We start from the raw sequence: 21621 nt of genomic DNA on the forward strand, positions 1-21621 counted from the left end.
GCAGCGGCCGGAAGCGCTGAGTCACCGCTGTGATTTGAGTTTTTGAAGCCCCAAGCGCTCCTCTTTAAAGACGGGCACTGGTAGCTTCAGAGATCGCAGCTATGAGTCAGCTTTGCGCACACCCCCTCGCAGACACCCGCTGTGCAGCGCGTGTGACCCTATATGGGGGGGGGGGGGGGGGGGGGCGTTTACGCGCGCGCCGGTTACTGCCACACCGATGTGAGGACCTGTAGTTCGAAGAAAATTAGGGGAAACGGAAAGAATGAAAAAACTGGAAAATACTAAAGGGGGAAAAAAAGTGTCCTTTAACTGAGAAAATGCTATAGTGGATGAGAAAGGACACCGTAACGAGCAGCCGCAGGTCTGTGACGAAGTTACGGGCAAAATTACCCAAATTCCCCTCGACCGCCTCGAGTACAGGGAGTACACCGACAACTGAGAAGCACGCGATGTGCGGTCTGACCTTCCAAGTGTATCGTGACCAGCTGCAGGTAAGTTCACAAAATGGTGTTTCCACTATACATGCCTGGTCACGCACCCTGTACGCTTTCTTCTCAATGCGCGCAAATGCGAATCTAACTTTATAGCAGAGTATAATCAGATACAACTCAAGAAGGAAGTCGCAAATGCCTCTCAACAGGAGGCCCTCCAGCCAACGGCGTCGACCGACCCTTACGACGACCTGCTAGCGTGACACAGCAGGGGGGCGGCAGATGAAAGCGGTTTAACTCCGGTTTAATCGTATTAACCGCGGAGTCACGAAAATCGCTCGACGCCATCGACTGGAGGGCCTCCTTTGCGGGGCATCTGCCCCTTCGTTCTTGAGTTGTAGCCGATTATAGCGAATATCGCTTCTGCGCCTCGCCAACTCGTGAGCTAAGCTAAAGCGCAATTGTTCTTTGAGGTGACTGAAGGATTGAGGACGCGGATAAGAAGCAAATTAAAGTAAAGCGCACTTTTGTGACTATCAAGGATGTGAACAAGTTGGTTTCGTTTTAACCCGGCCAGCATTTCGCCTTCACAGGTACAAAGGTTTTCAAATCATCATCATCATCAGCCTGGCTACACCCACACCCACTGCAGGGCAAAGGCCTCTCCCATGTCTCCCCAATTAACCCTGTCCTTTGCCAGCTGCGCCCACCCTATGCATGCAAACTTCCTAATCTCATCCGCCCACCTAACCTGACCTATTCAAGTTTTTTTAGTTACTGAGCTCAGCATTCAGGAACTGCGTTTGGCTATATAGATATGGATGGAAAATGAAAGCCTTTATGAAGGCTGCGACGCGAGACAGCTGAAAGCGGTGCTGACGCTTTTAGTGCAAATCTGCATGGGCGGCTCGAGAAGTCTTGCTGCTGCAGCGAGCGCTGGCATAATATTGCTGAAGAGCTGAACTTAGCATGAGCAGTTTGGAGGAACCACACATACTTCTTGTCGCTAATTAACTTCGAAACGTATAGTATTTATTTATTTATAAATAAATAAATAAATATGCATAGGCGCACACAGTTTTGCCCATGTTGTTTTGTCGCTTAAATATCCACGAATTGAAGGTTAGACCCGCGCGAACAGAAATATTCGATTATTCAGGGTTCAGTGACAAGGCGCCCTATGCGGAAGTATCAGAGTAAAGCCCAAAGCTTTTATCGCTTTCTGAGCTTTTCCGGGTACAAGCGCAAGATGTTTTGGACTCGGTCAGGCTTTATTCGTTAGGAAGTTTTCAATATCTCGTTTAAAATAAACTACTGGGATGCGTAGTCCCACGTAAAGTAACTGACGCTTCAATGTAGAAGTACAGTGGCACTCATCTTTACTCTGCAATTGATGCTGAGGGGGGGGGGGGGGGGCAGACAGCGTTTCGCCATATTTAGATCGAATTAATCTGGTTACGGTTAATGAGGCCGGAAAATCCTCTGAGCAGAAGTGCCGCGGGTGGTGCAGGACACGTACGGATCATTGGAGATCGCAGCTGGATGCCTTTTGCCCTGCAGTGTGCTCAACCCAACTGATAAAGATGACGAATGTCGTTTTAAGAGCTGTGCCTGTCGGAGGAGCCCTAAATCATACATAAGAGGCCTCATGATAGCGCTCACATCCCGCAGATGGATCGTGCATGTATTCTGAGCTTGTTGCGCGTGTCCGTATGCCTGTCGTGCCGGGTCCGCCGTCGTGTGGCCCGGACGGACAAGGAAGCGGCCAATTACTTCTTTAGCGGCCGTCGCTCCCCCTGGCGCTCACGCGGCTCACTGCGAGGCCCCGTGTCGAGCAGCCAGCGCTATGCGGGGCGTGCATGCGTCCCGGGGCCTTGGGGCGGGGAGCGCGTGGAAGCCGAGTCATTGCCGGATAATTTGCTTTCCGCGCACGCCGCCGATTGACCGAATGGAGGGACGGCTGAAGAAGGATCCGATAGCGGGGCGACCGAGGCGAGCGTACGATGTCGGCTGGCTTGCTCGCGCTGCTTATTGCAAAGAAAACACAGGTCGAGGGAGGAGCCCTGCTCGCACACGAAGAAAAAGAAAGCGCAATTGCTCTGCCGGTGTGCCTTCTGCGGCAGTTTGCATGCTATATACAGTCGGATACAACTTACGTCTGCTGTGAAGCTCCGCCCATATTCAGGGCCGCCGCGCAGAATTCCTCCGCGACAGAAAAGTAGCCCGTTGCTAAAACTTTTCTTGTTACCTTAACAAGAAACTGTTCGCAAAAGAAGATTACAAGGTGTAGAGTTTTGATACCTGGATTGTTTAATAAGGTCAAACATTTAAAAAGCTGATTTAGTTTACTGTTGCGATTGGCTAGCGGAGTAATACAGGACGCCGCGGGCCGTGGCGCAGTGTTAAAAACTGCCGTTTTTTTTTTTTAAGTTGTATCCTACTATAGCTGTTCCCAACTCGCGTTAGCTGCGATATTGCGCTCCACGTCCCAGCAAGAAGAAGCACCACTCTGAATGCCTCGCCGAATTAGAAGGCATTGCGCGGAAAATAGACGCCGTCGAGGCGGAACCCCTGAGCAACGCCCCTCGTCGTCGATGTTTACAGCCAGACTGTCACAAACACGGTGAGTCCTCCGCGAGTATTAAAAACAACGACGACGGCACCAATGATTACAACTTGACTGTCAATTAATAGAGCGATAACTGAAAACCGTCTTTAAAGATTAATGTCCATATCGCGGCCAAAGCAATTTTTGAAATAGCGTCTGTTTGTGCGATTCAGTGTTCAACTCAGAGCAGTCTTGTGCGATTTGTACGACGGCAGCAAAGCAAAAGTTGTTCAGAGGTTCGTGATTAGATCAGTGGCATGACAGGGACTTATGTGAGAAAAAATCGAGACATCGACCAATAACGCCGGCAGTTAAGACGTTCGCTCTGGACATGAAATTCACAAAACAGCAAGCCGAGTATATTTAAGAGATGTCCCAGGCATCTCGCGCGCGTCGCGTGAGTTTGCCGTCACTGTGATTAAACATTTTTTGCATCTGTCTGAGTTGTTGAGCACTGAAGGTACTTACATGACGACCAGTTTCTTTACCCTGGCGACCACGTGTCCTGTCAATTGATACCGCATGCGCGGTGAACACTTTGGAAGATACTGTAGAAACTTGGGCAAGTTGGAAGAGGCATTCCTTTTTTTTTTTTTGCACCCTAGATGTGCTGCTTCGGGTTTTTGCTGAAACTGACGTTCCCAGCGGTGTAATACGCATACCGCTGCAGCGGAGAATCGCAGCAAATGGACACTTGCAACGAGCTCGCCGAACGCGTGGAATCAACAGGCCGCGTGATAGAATACTGCAAGGCCGCGGTGATCGCTAGGGAAAGGAAATGGTCGTCAAGCCAACCCCTGGAGTCCTCAACATCCGCAAAAAGACGTTTTGTGGCTGTGAGGCCAGCATCCTGCCGACGTGCGCAAGAGCCCTGGGACAGCTCTATACACATGCTTAGCTCGCTGATTTGATCTTGAATAATCAGAGGCTCCCCCGTAGGCAAGGCAGACGTCTTAACAGCCAACGTTATTTCTTTCCAACACGAGTGTCACATTAGACAAGACGAGATTTCGTTAGGCCACTGACTTCGCTAGGGAAATATTGAACAATATCTTATCAACTAAGGAAGCAATTAGTTCCCACCCGAAAGCAGTCATGTGGTTACAAAGGATTTAAAGCTATTTCCTTTACGAGCCTTCCATGGGTTGACTGAAATTTCTTCGGCCTCGTGGGCTTCCCCTAAGCATGGAGGACACAGAAGTCCTTCTGTGCGACCCTCGGTAAGAGTCGCACGAAAGTCGCAATGAAAGAATAGCGCCGCGGTTACCACGCGCGTTATTTTTTTTTTTGTTTAACAGGATAGCGCTAAGGCTCCCGTTCTGCAAATCCGGCGTCGTCGTTGGCGGCGGCGGCGTTCTGTGCGAAAAACCCCCGGAGGAGTAGCCTAGACCTAGGTCACGTGACCTTGTGACGTCATGCCAACCTGCCCACCGGATTGTGAGCAGACTGACCAACCTGGCAGGTGGCAATTAAATTAATGATTGGTGGCGAGAGGTTGCTCGGGAAGAGCAACCTGCCTCTCACAAGCCCCACCGGTGGCAGCACCTGCCATGGCAGGGCAGTGGCGCAGCGGTTAACCGCTACACCACTGCACCAGGGGTGGTGTGAGGACTCACAGGGATCGATAAACGTAAAGTATACAATCACCAATTACGCGTTTATGGGCAGTTATCTATTAACGCTATCGCATCATACCGTTAAGGCGGAGCTTAAGTGTTCCCTCCACTTTTTTATTTTTTGTTTACGGCTGTCCGACTCACGAATCCCTCGAGCGTAACGGACGCTTTGCGTCCTCAATACGCTGCGCATGTGCAGTGAGGAATACGCGATCTTGTTGCTCTGTGCAGTGCCAGATAATGTGTTTCTAGCAGCGCGACGACGTGTCCTGCGTATCGTTTCTGCCGCGCTGTTAAAACTTGAATGCTTAATGTCACGTGCTGGTAAAACGAAGCGCGTTATTAACCCCACAGCGCGGAGGATGCGGTAGCAATAAACGGCGGCAATTCGCGTACCGCCACACTGTGCGACTTCAGTACGTGAGCCTCAATCGAAAATGACACATATGTTACACAGAATCAAAAAGAAAAGAAAGAAACTCGCCGCACGGAAAACGCTGGAAGCCTTTTGTTTTTCCTAATAAGAAAAAAGAAGGGTGGCAGTTGCATCGGCATCACATTCTCTTGATCACACAGCTGGCAGCAGCATGTGGTGCCCGAGTTTGTACGAGTTATTTTTTGTTTGTTTGTTTTTGCGTTAGTCCTACGCGGTGTGGCGCATGCCACGCTTGCGTGGGCTCGCGTGCCGTGTACGGATGAGTAACTGTACTCAGACGCGCATAATCAGATTCAGCGTTAGTCTCTTTGTCCGCTGTGTAGAAAGGGGGTGGGGAGGGAATCTCTTGCTCGAAGCCCCCCCCCCCCCCCCCCCCCTCCCGCCCTGTTTGTTAGAGGCGGCGTTAAAGCGGTTTCGGCTGCCCCTCGGCGTCCAGTAGCAACGCCAGCGGTTGGGATAGCGGGGCCCATCCTGTAGAGGTTGCGAATTCCCTGGTGAGGAGTTGGCTGCGTGAGTTGGGCGCTTCAGTGAGCCCGTGTGTGTATTGGGTGGAAACGAGTGAGCCCAAATGAGTCGTGAGTCGAGACGAGTGATTGAGCCCAAATTAGTAATGGGCCAAATGAGCAAGTCCAGATGAGCCATGGTCCGTAGTCGTGTGTGGAAGTGAGTCGAAGTGTGCCGTGACTTTTAACGAGTGGATGACCCCGGATGAGTCGTGAGGTGGAATGAGTCGAAATGAGATGTGAGCCTAAATGAGTTTGAATTATGAGTTGGAGTGAATCCGGGCCTGTGTTAATGTGAGTCTGAGTGAGCCCATAGGTTGACTGAACTTTTGTGAGTGGGCCTGAGCGATCACTCGTGATTTTACTGCGGCGCGTGGGTTTCCGATTCCGAAGAGCTCGGTGTTTCGCGGCGCTTGCGGCTGGACGATGCAAGACTAGGTTCTGGAGAGCTCACTTTTGGCTGAAATCGGCTAAAAAGACATGTCTCGCTGTGAGACCCGAGGGTCAGTAAGACCAGAAACTTCGGGACGTCCAAGCGGTAGACGCTAAGCAACAGCCACTAAACCCAGTGAAAATCTCACGTGGACCTTGCCTTAGGTTGCAAAATGCATCGTCATCCCTTTAGTGGCGCACCAGCCATGGGTAGCAAACCTCGGCATCTTTATGGGGACGCAATTCCGAGAGGGTGCCCAGACGTCAGTAGTAGGTGCGGCAGAGAAGAACTGAGGGCGTAAAAGTGGCAGCTAGCAGATGATTAGGTCATCCTCGGCACTTAGGCAGTGTCACAGTGTGTGCTGGGTCTAAACACCGTTAAAAGGCTCCAACGTATGAACAAGAACCTTGGAGTATAAGAGCCAAAGCACCTTCAGGGCGAGTGAAAATACGGGTCTCGAAAGGTCGGGGTGGGGGAACCTGGCTTGGGGGAGGGGACACCAGATCTCTGCGCCTATTCGGGTACGTACTCTGTATCGGAGGGTCGGAGGCCCTTGCGAACGTTCAGTGTATAGTTCAGTGGTACGGAAGTACGTTTCGAGACCGAGGGCCTCCTATTAGGCGAAGAACGAGCGCTCGCCCTCTACGGAAGTCCGAAAAGGAACTCGACTTCATTCGGATCAACTGTCACATCGCACGCTGTCCCCAATCCCAACCCAATAACCCACTTCCAGAATCACAATTGCCTTATTTCCCAACCCTTCCAGCTATGCCTCAGGGGAGATAAGGGCAGTCTCTCCGGGGCTCGCTCCCCCGGCTGTGGGTCGCTGTGGTAGCTTTTCCCCCATTAATTTATTTTCCACCTTTGACTCTGCAAGAGCTTATTTGTCTGCTCTAGGGCATACTCATTTATCACAAAAATTGGCTGTAAGACCGTTATACGAAAGTGGTGCGGGTAGAGGCACTATATTTCTTGTTTACATTTAAACGCCTCATTATAACTTCTGCCCACTGCGTGAATCGTTTTGTTTTTGCACCCCCACCATTTCTCTCAATCTTTGTGTTTCTGGTTTGTGTTCCCTTCCCTGAGCCCTCTTCTTGAAATGTATACCTTGCGATTCCGGTATCTTGAAAGCCATGGCCGCAAGCAGCTGATCCTTGGTGTTCTGCAAAACACACTAAATGTATCAATGCAAAATCAATTCTGAAACCGAGAACAGCTCATTAATTTGTTTACCATGGTATGTCTATATATTTGTGTCCGCACTTTGATTTTTCAGAGTACGCTCGATATTTTGGACACAAAGTACGGTATGTTGATATGCTATGTCGGGTGTTTCAGCGCGAACTTTCCAAAATTCCTAAAAATAGGATGGTTAAATACTATATAGTCGGATACAACAAGAACGCAGCGGCTTTTCGCCGTCAAAGGACTCCCTTTCAGCCAGTGGCGTCGGCCAATTCTCATAACCCTGCTAGTGTGACAAAGCAGGGAGTGGTAGATGAAAGGGTATAATCCCTTCCCTCTATAGTCAGGGTTAGACCCCTCTCTCCATTGTGGCGCCGCTCCCTGCATCGTTACGCTAGCAAGGCCATGAGAATCGGCCGAAGCCATTGGATGAAAGGGAATTCTTTGACGGGGAAAAGCTGCTGCATTTTTTAGTTGTGTCCGGCTATAGTAAAACCATTTGGGAACCAAACTGTCATCCGCGGCGGACGTCAGTTATTTTGAAAAGCGTGCTTATTATACTGGCAGTTAACTTAAATGTACTAGTTAAGTGCTAATTAGCGAAGTCTTGTAGTTAGTGCCAATGGTGAGCTCATAGCCACGGACAAAGCGATGCCACGTCAGTTTTTGTAACGAAATAATAGCCATTCTCTAAAGCCATGCAGCAAGAGGAAATGCGTTGATATTTTTTTTCGCACAAAACCGAAACTAAGCGCGCGAGACGCGCGGGATGTTTTCTGCAGACGCAAGTTCAGCTGGTCACGCACTTCAAATCCTACAGCGTCAGATTCGAAATGCCTGCGCTTTTGTATACCACGGCATGCACTTTCTTTTGCTTCGTCGCTTGGTGCACGAAAAAGGGAAGTCACCGCCAACAACGTGACCATCATTTTCAAGCGCGATCTTTTAAGTGGGGACCGTCGATGAGTATGGGGCCCGGATCAGCAAGAGTCATTTGAAAAGACCAAGACAGTGCTGCGGCAGGCAAAAGTGTTCGGACACTTCGGTCCTGCCAAGCCTTTGCTCTTAGAGTGCGATGCTTCGCCTTATAAATTTGGAGCGGTTCTGCCGCACAGTGCTGGAAATGTCGACAGGCCAATCGGATTACGTTCGCAGCGAGTATCGAGTATCCAGGGTCGAGAGAAACTATTCGCAGCTCGAGCGCGAAGCATTGACACTGATGTTTGGAATGACGCAATTTCACAATTATATGTTGGGCGGAACGTTTGTTAACGCGATAGCGTTAAAGGCCCCTGACTCCACAAAATTCGTTGTCGGCGTTGTGAGTGAAAAATCACGAGCCTGACTCTGACGGGTGGTGCGCAGAAAGCAACCTAGGAGGCAGGTGGGCCACCTTGGTCACGTGACCTTGTGACGTCATCACAACCTGCTCAGCGGATAGTGAGCAGAATGCCCGGCGTGGCAGGTGGCAGTCAAATTAATGATTGGTCGCTCGGGAAGAGCAACCTTGGTCGCACTAGGCCCACCGCTGGGAGCATTTCCCATCGCTTAACCGCTGCACCACTGCGCCAGTAGGGGTATGAGGACTCCCGGGGATCTATGAATGTAATGTAGTGAATGTCATTCTGCATATTGCGCCATTCCGCATAAGCCTCGAGAAGAGCGTCCAACTCCAGTCATGGCTGCCGCCAGGATCAAGCGCTGGTCTATGCTGCTTGCGGGTACAAGATTGACTACAAGCCCGGGGCAGGTAACCAAAACGCAGACGCACCAAGTCGACTTCCCGCGCAAAATGTGAGAAAAAAAATGCCAAAGAACTGTCATAGTATATACGTACACTTTGTACCACGATTGGACGAGCATATCTTTCGTCGCAGGAGCTGCAGAAGACGAAATACTGACAAAGGTCAAGTCCCTCATAATGCGGGGTTGGATGCGCGAAGAATGGCACTCGATCCACGTTTGCAGCTCTATACTTAACAAGGCAACTGACCCTCGCCCATGGCCTCCTCTACTGGGGACACAGTCGCCGTGCCTCAGGCTGTTAGATGTCATGCTACTTGAGCTTTTGCATGAGGCGCACCATAGGGAGGCTCGGCTGTGAATGCAATCGTTCGTACAGTCGTCTGCACCTCGCACACTGCACCTTGCCGCCGCAATCAAACGGGCTTGCAGTTCGGACAATCAAGACACGCCTAACAAAACTGCTTTTCCTCTGGCTGAATAAAACCCTGTCAGCGACATCTGGGTTTCCATATTCGTTCTCGTGCGGACAAGTGTCTGCAAATCACTGTTTCTTTTCCTCAATGTTCGCAGGAAGACACTGCCGGCAAGCTCAGCTCTGTGACTTCACGGGGTCCATGGATGGTGACAATCGAGGCGCAACGACACGCGGGTCACCTTCATCCACGTGAAAGTCCAGTGGTGAAGGCAAGAACACCAGCAGAGCAAGGAACAATTAAACCGCCTGCTGGAAACAATGCTTCAGTGCAAAGCAGTCCTGTGGACAAGACTGTTCCGAAACTGCGGCGGTCGACCTGTGTCAAGAAACCGATGCAAGCGGGGAAAAATGCTGCGACGCAAGTAGCAGCAAGGCATATGTTTATGTTTTGCCGGGATCGCCGGCGGCGATGCAGACAGTTGCATGCCATGTTTAGCCGGCCGGAAACGCCGATATCATATAGCGACATGTGCTTTGCTCTATGGCCCGCCGCGGTGGCTCAGTGGTTAGGGCGCTCGACCACTGATCCGGAGTTCCCGGGTTCGAACCCGACCGCGGCGGCTGCGTCTTTATGGAGGAAAAACGCTAAGGCGCCCGTGTGCTGTGCGATGTCAGTGCACGTTAAAGATCCCCAGGTGGTCGAAATTATGCCGGAGCCCTCCACTACGGCACCTTTCTTCTTTCACTCCCTCCCTTATCCCTTCCCTTACGGCGCGGTTCAGGTGTCCAACGATATATGAGACAGATACTGCGCCATTTCCTTTCCCCCCCAAACAACCAATTATTATTATTATTATTATTATTATTATTATTATTATTATTATTATTATTATTATTATTATTGCTCTATGTACTGCTGTTGCGTTGCGAGCTGTGGCATAACACCTTGTATATGCCGCGATGATGGTTAATGAATTTTTGCGCGTCAGCTCGCACACTTCGATATGTGAGGCGCTTATAGTGGAAGGCTCCTAATTAGGGTATGCCACTCGGATTTCTTATGCTGAGTTCGAACCAGCCAATTCGCGCTTAATAACAGAACGCCACAGCCAATGGGCCTTGCCATGACGATGTCAAGGCACGCCTCGGCAGAGGCCTTGTAATGCTGTCTTTCAACAAGCGTTCAGCACAGGTAACAAAAATATGAAATTGGTTCATTTATTTTTTCACAAACTGCAACAGCCTGACATCAGAGCTATGGCAACCAACTCCATGACTTCATTTCGAAGCAGCTGTATGACTGTGGTTTATTCTTGCGAATGCTTTTTTTTTTCTCGGTAAAACGGACAATGGCGTGACGAATGTTCAGTTTTTCGAGAAAAAAAAATGATTTTCTGCTTTATGGGGCACTATTTGCAAGTATCGGCGGGATTGCCTATACAATGCCCTATTTTCAGCTGGAGTAGCATGCTAGGCTAACAACCAGGCAGACCTCTCCTGTATTCATTAAAGTCTCCTCCTCCTCCTCCTCCTCCTCCTCCTCCTCCTCATCCTCCTCCTCCTTATTTTCAGAATCGGTTTCGAACAAACGAAATGCGGCGTCTGTTGTAAAATCGACATTCGGCGTCGATGTGCGCTCAAATGTCTCACAAGAGCATATCACTGCGCCATTAAAATTATTTTTTCTCACCCAAATTAAATGGCAGACCTCCTACTCAACTTTTTTGATAATATCGGTCACCGATTCCGAAACAAAGGTACCAAAAAAGACACGCCGGTTGCAGTTAGCTAAGAGGTGCGAGAGTACGCTTCGCGAAGCAAGTGTCCGCAGTATATGCGTACAGTATACTCACCTCAGACAAAGTGAAGCAGGAACTACAGATGGCGCCATCAGCTTAGAGGCCGTGCCACGGCATCGTGGACCACACTATTGCATACAAGAACGCTCACGCTCATCATTTCATCAATCGCCGCAGCATGGCGTGCGGTTGTAATATACTGCTGAGTCGGAACTATAGCTCTGTCGGGGACCGGGGAATGGCGTCCCTGTGTATCGGTGTGTGCCCGCCTTTTCACCGCCAGCATATTTCCACCGCGTCCTCTGCTTCTTTTGAAGCTTGGCTGTGAGGATTGCTAGAACTGGCACCGGGAAATGCGTACAAATGTGGAACTCTTTGCCGTTGCCGTCATAATGAGCGTATTTAGGCATCGGTTGAAGCGTCGCGCAACATCGCTGCCTCATTTTTGGCTGCGCGAAAATTCGCCTGGCTGGGTAGAGAGCGGTTATTTTGTGCGGCATACGAGCATGCGTTGGCCTGAAGCAAGTTCTGTGTCACTGCAAACTTTCGTGCGCGCTGGTGTTAGCAGATGCATGCACAGCAGTGTAATCACGCACGAGACACGGCCAGCTGCGTGACGCCATCCCTTTTGACTATAATGTGCTAAAGCACATCCGCGTTTTATTGCGAAGCAATACTACTTTAGATCGCACTTCAGCCCGTTCCGTGGCGAGGCGGTGGTAGGCACCATTGACCTTTAGCGTGACCTTGCTGCGTGACGTCACACCACGTGACCTAGAGTGACGTCACACCAGCTGTGTAAAAACGGGGCCCCATCTCACGCCGTCGCGAGGCGAGGCGGTAGCCACCAACGGCGGCCTAACTCCCGCTCCTCTCACCAGGGGCGCTACGGTCGGTGTGACGTCACACCAGCTGTATAAAACAGCTCCGCTCCTCTCGCCAAGGCAGTCATACAGCCAGATGTTACGATGGTGCCTACGAACAAGGCAGCTCGGCAGAATGCAGAGGAAGCATCAGCGAGCTACCGCGGAGACGGAAGAAGAACGACTTTCTAAGCGGCGTGCTTCGCAATCACCAGGCTTAACCAAGCTAAGCCACGGCCGATTTTTTTATCACCGTCACAGATAGGCGCAGTTGCCACTGCTTATTGTCACTGTCTTGCCTTCTGGCGCCAAAATTTAAAGAGACGGAAGAGGTGTGTAGCAGATATTGCACTGTTAGCAGTCGATATTAACAAAGATAAAAGCAGTCGTTTGTCTCCTGCAGTATTGCAAGCAAAGACGCATTTTTTTTTTAGATTTCCTATTTGGGATGTGCGCCCTTCCCTGCTGCCATGAAGAGCGCGCTTGACTGGGAAAGAGCGTTTTTTTGTTAACCAGCATGCATCGCGTGGATATCGATCGTAGCAAGCCTGAAGAAATAAAGCATTCGCACATCAGTTTTTATGCATAGCGTATATTACATCACAAGGACGTATTAACGCGCACAACATGCGGATAATCTTACGATATTAGCGGAATACATGTAGTGCCCAGCACCTTGCGACTACTGCACAGTCAAGAGAGTTTTTCTAGCGCTTTACAGCTCACTTCGGAAATTATATATTTATGGTGTTCGCAGATTAGCCCATGCGCTACTGCAAAGCTACCTAAACAGTCGAAGTCAGTACACACGATCTAATCATGTAGCATCCGGCCTAGGGGTATTCAAACATGGCGCTCCTCAAGGATCCATCTTGGGGCCTTTTCTCTTCGCTCTTGAGATACACGGCACAGTGAACCTTTCATCCTGCTCTGACATTGCTATATATGGAGATGGCACCACTGTTCTCTTTACTGGTTCTGATCTTCGTTTGCTCGAGCACTTCTGAAACTCATGGCTCCAAGAGTTGATGGTTTGGCTTGCAGCAAACTAGATTGAATGTAAAAAAAAAAACGATCAGAGTTTGCACATTTTAGTCTTGAAAATAAGCCTATAGATTACGTCATGAAACTACACTCAAGCAGCACGCAGATTGAATTCGCAAATTTTTTGTGAGTTCTTCGGCGTGTTTTTTCGTAGCTACCTCGATCGGCTGGGGCGATGGTGTAAATCATGTCCCTTCAAAAAAAGCTAGATCTATTTGTGTGATTCATCATATTAAGCATCTCTTACATATTTAACTAAGAAAGCGGTTGTATTTTGTGCTTGTCCTTGTATATGGCAACCTAACTCGGGACACTTGTAAGAAAACCGATTTAACCAAATTACTTTCACTTTGAAAGAGCCCTACGCGCTTGTTCTGGAGATCCTGCTCGGTGTCACAGCTGAATTAAGACTTCTCATGTCATTCCGTTCCCACTGTGCTACAAGTACAGTGTAGCTGCTCTCATATATGTCAATATTAAACAGGATCCACATTACATTATTTAAAAACACAAATCTCAACAGAAATTCAACTTATAATTTACGTGTGACCTCTCCCGTTACCGTTCGCGCCCGGGCGAACTATGGTATCCAGAACTTAGATAACCAGAGGGCTTCCATACGTAGTACGTATCTTTTTCCGATAAAATCATTTTCTCCCTTTGTAGTGATGTCCTAAGTACTTTTGAAATCAATCTCTTAGTTGCTTTATTGCTTTGTAAACGTACTAGTAATCCTTCACTGTGTCTTTGCTGGTCTCGCGGATTGCGGTGCGATTGCTCTTTTTGGTGTTCTCACACACGAAACGTGATTTACCGTTCACTGTTTTCTCCTCGCAGCAATTTGTACTGTATTGCATGTTCTACTTCACGACCGAAATCTCTACTTAACGACCAAAGCTGCAGAACCGGGCCATCGCTGAAGCCTTGACCCTGGCCCTAATTACCTTTAGTAAGTAAAATAAACATTGCCGCGGCTGAGATTCGAACCCGCGGCGCCACGAACCGATCAACAGGTGCACGAGAGCAATATGCTATCGTCGGAGCCGATCACGCCTTGAATTAAACTGCAGCACCCTATCGCGCTGTGCATTGCACACAGTCGTCTTCGTCAACTTCCATCTGCGGCGCGAAGAGATCAGGTCAGCTTAACCTCGATCAGAGCTTAACCGGAGTCTAATATCGTCGCCAGACGTGCCGACGACCCAGCAAAGTAAAAACCATGAGCCAATCAGGCTTAACACATCCTCCTCCTCCTCCTCCTCCTCCTCCTCCTCCTCCTCCTCCTCCTCCTCCTCCTCCTAATAATAATAATAATAATAATAATAATAATAATAATAATAATAATAATAATAATAATAATAATAATAATAATAATAATAATAATAATAAATCTTTATTTTTCGGTGCCCAGGAACAACCCAAAGGTCTTGGTGCTGGTACACCATTCACACGCACAAAATGTAAATTTATTTCACCACAAAGGAAGACACTCAGGGGAGGTAATGCAGCAGTCGAGGCGATAGAAAAAAAAAAGACATATAAACTAGGTGTGAGAGCAAGCATGAAGCAAAAAGGCGAAAACAATAAAACAGCGAGAGCAGCGGTAAATGAAAACAGCTAGAACAGGCAACAGACATGTAAACAACTAATGAAACAATAAACAAAGAGAATGGACACAATAACGACCGATAACAGCCAAGTACAGCATATAGCAAAATACAAACAAGAATAAAGCCAATACTAATATGACCGAATAAGAAACCTCTGAAATACAAGCTAGAAATACAATCATACACAATAAGAAATGTAATTAGTGAACGCGTTGCAGACAATCAGGCGTGAGTACACAGTATTAAAGAAATAATATTAATGAAAACAAGTAGACGTGATGAACAATTAAGGAGAAAAAAACAATATAATAATAATAATAATAATAATAATAATAATAATAATAATAATAATAATAATAATAATAATAATAATAATAATAATAATATTAATAATAATAATAATAATTTATTAATCCTTAAGGGTCCCGTAGGGACATTACAAAAGGGGGGGGGGGATACAAAGTGTCCGACGGTCATACATATGACAAGGCAAACGAAATAGGGAAAACTAGGCAAACCAAAAGAGTAACAAATTAATATATTCAATCAAATAATATGTGAAAAAGAAGCACACAGAAATACACACTACCGTATTACAACGTGTCCAATAAAGTGCTTTATCGTTTTGCAGTGCATCGTAGCTGACACAGGGTATAGGAAAGTATTATTGTTCTTTGAAATGGTCGAGGAGTAGCTGCCTGAAGTTGGAAGGATTTGTCTCAACAAGAATGTTTTCGGGCAGGTTATTCCAGAATTCGATCGCACAAGGAAGAAACCATTTGTTGAATGCATTGGTGGAGCCGTGCAAGCGCTGTATGCTATAGGAATTAAATAAGCGGCGAGATGATCGTACCGGAGTGCGCAGAAGGTGTTCCCGAAGTGCTGGAAAGTTGAAGTACAGTTTGTGGTGGAATAGGCAGAGAATTGAAATTTTGGCATTTACGTCTACTCTACCCTAATTGTAGGTAATACCCTACAATTTTTTTTCGATAGTGCTTGCCTTGTAAATTACAGTTTTTGCTGGTCTTTATCGGTCTTTATCGTGTTATGTGTAACCTGGGGTGAAACCTTGTCAGGAAGTATGCTCGGCCTTCTTCCTTTTGCCTTACCCCGTGGTCATGTTCTGTAAAATTTTATGTATACATGTACATGTCCGAAATAGATATTTGAGTTGATAGAGGAGCAAAAAAAGAACGCAGCTGGCGCAAGTAGAGAGTGGAGGGCCTCAAATCGAAAAGGCGATGCATCATCGCACATAGCGCTAATGAAGTTTCGCGGGACATTTACCCGTGCAGAGGAGGGCTGTCGAGCATGGAACCACCAGAAAGAGTACATTCGTGTGGATATGCCAACAGACCTACAATCGGGCCATTTCCGGTTTTATCGCCGAGCGTGGGTTCGCTTTTCTTTTCTCGCGGAGGTGCGCGCGCACGTAGCACGCAGAAGAGCGCGTGCGGGGAGATGTTCGGCTGCCTCGCCGTGCTGCGAAAGTCACGATCGGGCCCTGCCCCTCCCACTACGGCGTCCTTGGCGGCGAAAGCTGGCCAGGGGCGGCCGCGGAATGCTCCTCGCCGAGGGCGCCCCGGCCGCTGGCCCTCAAGAGGGTACTCCCCCTTCACCCCCACCCCACGATGCCCTGCGTGGCGCAGCTCTGCTGGGGCCCGCACCGGGTCGCCACCGCTGAGGCGGATCTGGCCAAATGACAATTCTGAGCGGCGACGAAGGCGCCAGGAAGCGGGCGACGGTCATTTGCTCGGGCTCCACAGCTGCCAGCGCACTCGGCGGCGCAGCGGTGAGCGCATGCAGCTCACGCAGATTCCGCCGCCACTCTCTGCGCGGCCGCTGCTGCTGCGCCCTACGGACGGCGCACGCTCCACCATTATCCGCACTGGCCGCACTTCCAGGGACCGTCTCCTAGACGACTCGTTGCGCAATGGAGCGCGGCGACAACGAGCGGCGCAAAACAAAGAGAGAAAACAAAGCGGCAGGGCGAGGGCGAGAAAGCGCGCCGCCCGCCCTCTCCTCGGCGCCCTCTCCTCGCCCGCTGAAGTCTGGGATACTCCTCGATGCCGGAGAGAGCCCGCTGCGGCTGGGACGGCCATTACTTTTCCCACCGGGCTCGTCGGCTGCGACGCCGGGGCGCTCTGTGGGAACCGCGGCCGTCTGCGATCGGAGCCCGCAGCTGGCGCCCGTGGGACCCTGTGGACGGTTGCTTGCTGCGGCCGGAATCGAGGGTCGAAGTTTGAAACGGGACGCGCCGCTGAGCGCCAGTCCCGTGCAGGCCGCTCGATAAAACGGCTGGCCTATGACTGACCTCTCCAGATAGTCGCTGCGAGGGTGAAAGCACTCCACCCTGCGCGATCCGGAGCCAAGAGTAGTTGCGTTGGAAGTTGGCATCTCATACCTTCAAGAGTGACGCATGCTGGCAAGAGGAGAAAACGGCGGGAAATAATTGGACATTGGCACGCTAGCCGCGCACGCCTGGCGAATGTTCCCATCCTGAACGACGTTTAGGATTGAAATATTTGCGTCCGTCGACTTCAAACGTTGTAATCGAGATCGACTTCCCTGTGGGTGGCGGGCACCTCAATGCTGAAAACTGCGAACTCGCCGACAGCGGAGAGGATCTTTGGTGCGATTATGAGAGTTAATTATTCTGCGAGTCCACGGCCTGCACTTTATCCCTTTTTGCTGTCCGCAGTGGTCATGACTGCGAATCATTTTAAGCGCGCAATAAGGAAATATATACCAACGTTACTCAGGACTAAAGTTTTTTTTTTTTTTCAAAGAGAGCGAATTATTTTATTAAACTTGTGCTCCAGGGTCGTTTTCGTTAGTGCCTCTTCATTCATTTAAACATTTCCCTAAATGAGCGTGACAGTGGGCCCCAGCAATAACTTTTTTTTTCTGCACGCATGGTTGAGACAGGGCGTTTAATTATTCTCCTGCGTAACAGGAAAGGTAGGATCTTGAACCCTTGCATATATCCAGCCATGTTTAGTGCATTAGCGAACTCCGTATGCCCGCAAACCTCTAGCTGAGCGTTTGAATTGGGGAATTTGAGGGCTGAATGCCCCCAGGGCGACAGAAGACCGAAAGGCGCCGGTCTATAGTCGACCGCGAATCAAGGTGGCCAACCGAGGCTAATCTGGAAAAAAAAAAGGTTAGTACTGCGCGAATGAGACACGACACGAGAACAGGAACAAAAACGACAACACAGGCGCAGACTTCCAACTGTTTCGTGTCGTGTCTCATTCGCGCAGCACTAGCATTTTTTTTTTTTTTGCAATGAACCAACCAGCCCGCAAGATCGTTCTACTTCGAGGCTAATCTGTCGTTTTCGCGCCGTTATGTTCCTCGAACACCGATAGTCGAACCTTCATTCGTTTCATCCTGAAATGAATGCACATAGTTATATTCGTTGAACTCGCACACACACATCGTGCAACGGTGTTAAACAAAAGAATACAAAAAAATAAAGCGGACGAGGTAGGCTTGACGGGCTTTACATTTAAACAATGCACTGAACGGCGCGATTAATATTTAACTCGGAGGATCGACAACAAGCTACCGTGCAAGAAAACATTGGTTGCACATAGACTACACAAATTCCTGCATGTGATTCGCCGGAAAGAACGTATAAAATGCACTAGCGAGAGTAAAAGGTGCACAAGGACATTCTGGGACCTTCAACATGGACAGGAGTACAACGTTTCATCCTGTGAGTGGGCATGTTCCCCTGTCCTTTGCGGAGCGACACCTCGCCTTTTTTATTTATTTAAAACCGAGAGGCTGTAAATAAATGCACGGCGAGCAGCGCAACCCGCACGCTGGCGTCTGAATACTGGTGGAAATGGCACCAGTGAGCCTGGGAACCATCGCGATGCATGCCCGTGGAATCCAAACATACCGCATTGTGCGTGACTGTTTTCGTACGCGATCGAGTGACAATCGACGGAGGCTGTACAAGGAAACTCCGTAGGCGACCCTGGCGACGACGGGTGAGAGTTCACCTAAGCACAGAAGAGAAGGGACGCGAACAAGTGCACTTGTATGCCAAGTGCACTGCAGTCAAGTTTTGAGCAGCAGGCTCCGTACTTGGTCGCACACTGACCGCACTTTTTGTAGAAATAAAAACAAAAAATGGCGTTAATTTGGGAGCTTCGTTTATTAGATTAGCTTTATGCGAGTAAATACTAAATACTTCCTTCTCCTTCGCTAATCTATACAAGTATACAGTCTAAGTAAGACTCACACAATCTCCGCCATTCATTTCGCAGTCCCGCGGGCCATGCAGTCCTATTTTCCTATGGCTCTCGGGCAGTTTGGTCAGAAACTGGGTGCTGGTGCGCGAGTACAGTTTCGGGCTGTGACTAACGGGAGAAAGTTAGCGAAATAAAATGATCGAGCTGAATTTGAAATCGCAAACTCAGAGGGATTACTCACTCACTCATTAGGTCACCTAAACATTGCCGCCTTGCTGAAGCGGATATTAATTAGGTGTGGATGACGTTAATATAGTTCATTCATATCGGCCTATTGTTTGTTTGGTCGAACTTCATTTGTCCCGCAACTAGTTTTTAATGAGCGTGCCCAGGTAGCACAGATCATTACAATAGCATTATATACTTAACATTATGTGTTGTGGGTAACGTTAACCTATAACGCATTTGTTGAGTTCTCAACGTTTATATAACGGTTCAGATAAAAATAAATACTTTCGTTATCAATAAAACATCAGTAAAATATACTGCAACTTGGCATATAATGTACTTTAATGTTCGAAACATTATGTTGTGCTCCACACAGAACTGGAAATCAGCATTAGAAAAGAAGCACAGGTGTAAGATGCAAATACGTAACACACGAAGCTTGTTGTCCCGCTAAGAATTCATGCTCACCATGACAAAAGTGGGAGACCAGCTATTATGGAAGCCAGGAAAAAACTCCTTAGTCGCATAGCAAGTATGTTTCAGTAATGTTTGTGGAACAATAACTTACAGCACTATCGAAACGTTGCTATAACGTCAATTAAAAATTCCCTGTCCAACACAAGCTAACCTTAAGCACCTAATTTAAGCACTGTTCCAGTTTTTTTTTTTTTTCACATTTCAGGCAGTAATGAACTTCAACTAACAGACCTTTGCAAATAAAGCTCTTTGCTTGTGCCAGCCATTCCCAATTAGTTTCTCTCCAACACAGTATTTCCGCCCCCGCTTCTGCAGAGAAGAATGCACAAGAGTTCATTTTATTTCTTGCTATTTGTCACCGGACTCGATTCAAAACTGATCGTCGCTAGTCACATGAGAGCAATAAATCAAGCTGTTCTGCTGCGCCTCAAAAGTTGTGGGGATGGCCGGCGCCCTCTCGCACCCTCATCCGCTGTTCGACGTACAGTTGCGCCAATGGGCCAGTCAGCACAGACTCAAACCGGATTTCTTTTCTTTCGAGGTCTCTTTTAAAGTTGTCTCACTACAAATATATTTATTTGCGGCTTACATTGCATACATTCCTCAAAGTCAGATTTTATTTTTTTGGCCCCTATCTCCCAAAAGACAGTTTCATCATTTTGGCCACAAATTTTACTAAATCAAGCCTACAGCTATTAGCGGTAAATGAGTTTTTTTTCGCGTTTCTTGCGCCACGTTGTGTGAAAAGAAATGAATTAAAAAAATATTAAGAAATATTGTTTTAATGCTGTTCAGATTGTTGTGAGCGCGCTGTGGATTCGATCTCTGGTAACTCTCCAGAGAATACACTGACCTTTCCTTGGTTCTTTAAAAACTTCCTGATTGCAGCCCTTTTTGCTCTAATTTTGTTAAGCGGCTCATTCTGTTTTCGCGCGGTTTCCCGCAGCGACCGAACGCAACCGACCGCCGGCCGCGCCTCGGCGCGATTCTTCGAAGCGGCCGCCGCCGCGCTGTTTCCCGAGCGCGCAACGACGCCGTGACGCAAGCACTGCCCTCTCCTCGGCGGTGAGAGGCCAACGCCAGCGCCGCCAGCGCCGCCGCTCGCCCAGGTGGCTCAGTAGTCGCTCAATTCCGAAAGTCGTTCGCAGTTTGAAGTTTGAACGGGGCGACCAGTGTAACGTGCGCTGCCGCGTCGGCGATGGAGACTCGTGATCGGCTGTGAGGACTTGGTGCTCGCACGGCGGAACATCGGCTGCGCACAGCGAGGCATGATCTGAGAGTGCGGACGGTCAGCGCACCTTCGCGATGAGGCATCGTCCGGCCTGGGCGTCGGCAGTCCTGCTATGCTGGCTCATGTGCGGCTCACTTGGCGGCGGTCGGCCCGTCGAGATCAGGGACAGGCAGGTGTTCAACTTGTCCGGCAGTCCGTACCGCATGGCGCGCGACATTGTCGTCGAGGACACCGGCGAGCTGGTCATCGAGCCTGGCGTCGAGCTTCGCTTCGCCCCGGGAGTGGGCATTCTCGTCAATGGAGTACTCAAAGCTCAGGTATGAATTTCCTTCTGGGGCACTGAACTACGCGAGGTCTCCGTAGGCGAGCGGCCGAGATAGGGTCTTATCAGTGGGGCGCACGTGAAATGAGCTGCCGAGAGACCTCTGCGCCTTTCCGGTTGCTCGTTACATCGACCGGTAATTTCTTGGTCACGTTTTGCGTCTGCAGTTTTAACTATTGCCCCGCGGTGCGACATCGCTGTCTTTCCTGCGGGAATGAACGCCAGGTGAGCGCTCCTTCTCGAGAGGAAAGTTATCCGCACGCGCTGCGAACGAGATTGCATTGTAACCTTGGCGAGATAAACAGGTCGCAGAGAAAAGCGTTGGGCGCGCGGGATGTTTGACTTCAAAGCGTTTTGAGACTGGTGTTCAATTTGCGCGCCACCGCAAGCCGCGGCAAAGTGCGAACGCATTTCTCGGTGGGCCCTTATTATTATTATGGTCCAACTCGCAGTGCGCAGAAGAATG

The 21621-nt window shown here is 49.0% G+C and overlaps 1 protein-coding gene across 2 annotated transcripts in view; it reads left to right on the forward strand.

Annotated features, from left to right (window-relative positions):
• Positions 1-20729: 20729 nt before the first annotated feature.
• Positions 20730-21621, forward strand: part of bark (C-type lectin domain-containing protein bark beetle) — a 73866-nt gene continuing 72974 nt past the window's right edge. For both annotated transcript variants that reach the window (XM_077646311.1, XM_077646312.1), the window contains exon 1: positions 20730-21150. In XM_077646311.1, coding sequence (XP_077502437.1) covers positions 20908-21150 — 243 coding nt within the window. In that variant the 5' untranslated portion in view covers positions 20730-20907. The remainder of the gene's footprint in view (positions 21151-21621) is intronic.

This window comes from Amblyomma americanum, chromosome 1 (genome assembly GCF_052857255.1).
Source record: "Amblyomma americanum isolate KBUSLIRL-KWMA chromosome 1, ASM5285725v1, whole genome shotgun sequence".
In the NCBI taxonomy this organism is placed as follows: Eukaryota; Metazoa; Arthropoda; class Arachnida; order Ixodida; family Ixodidae; genus Amblyomma; species Amblyomma americanum.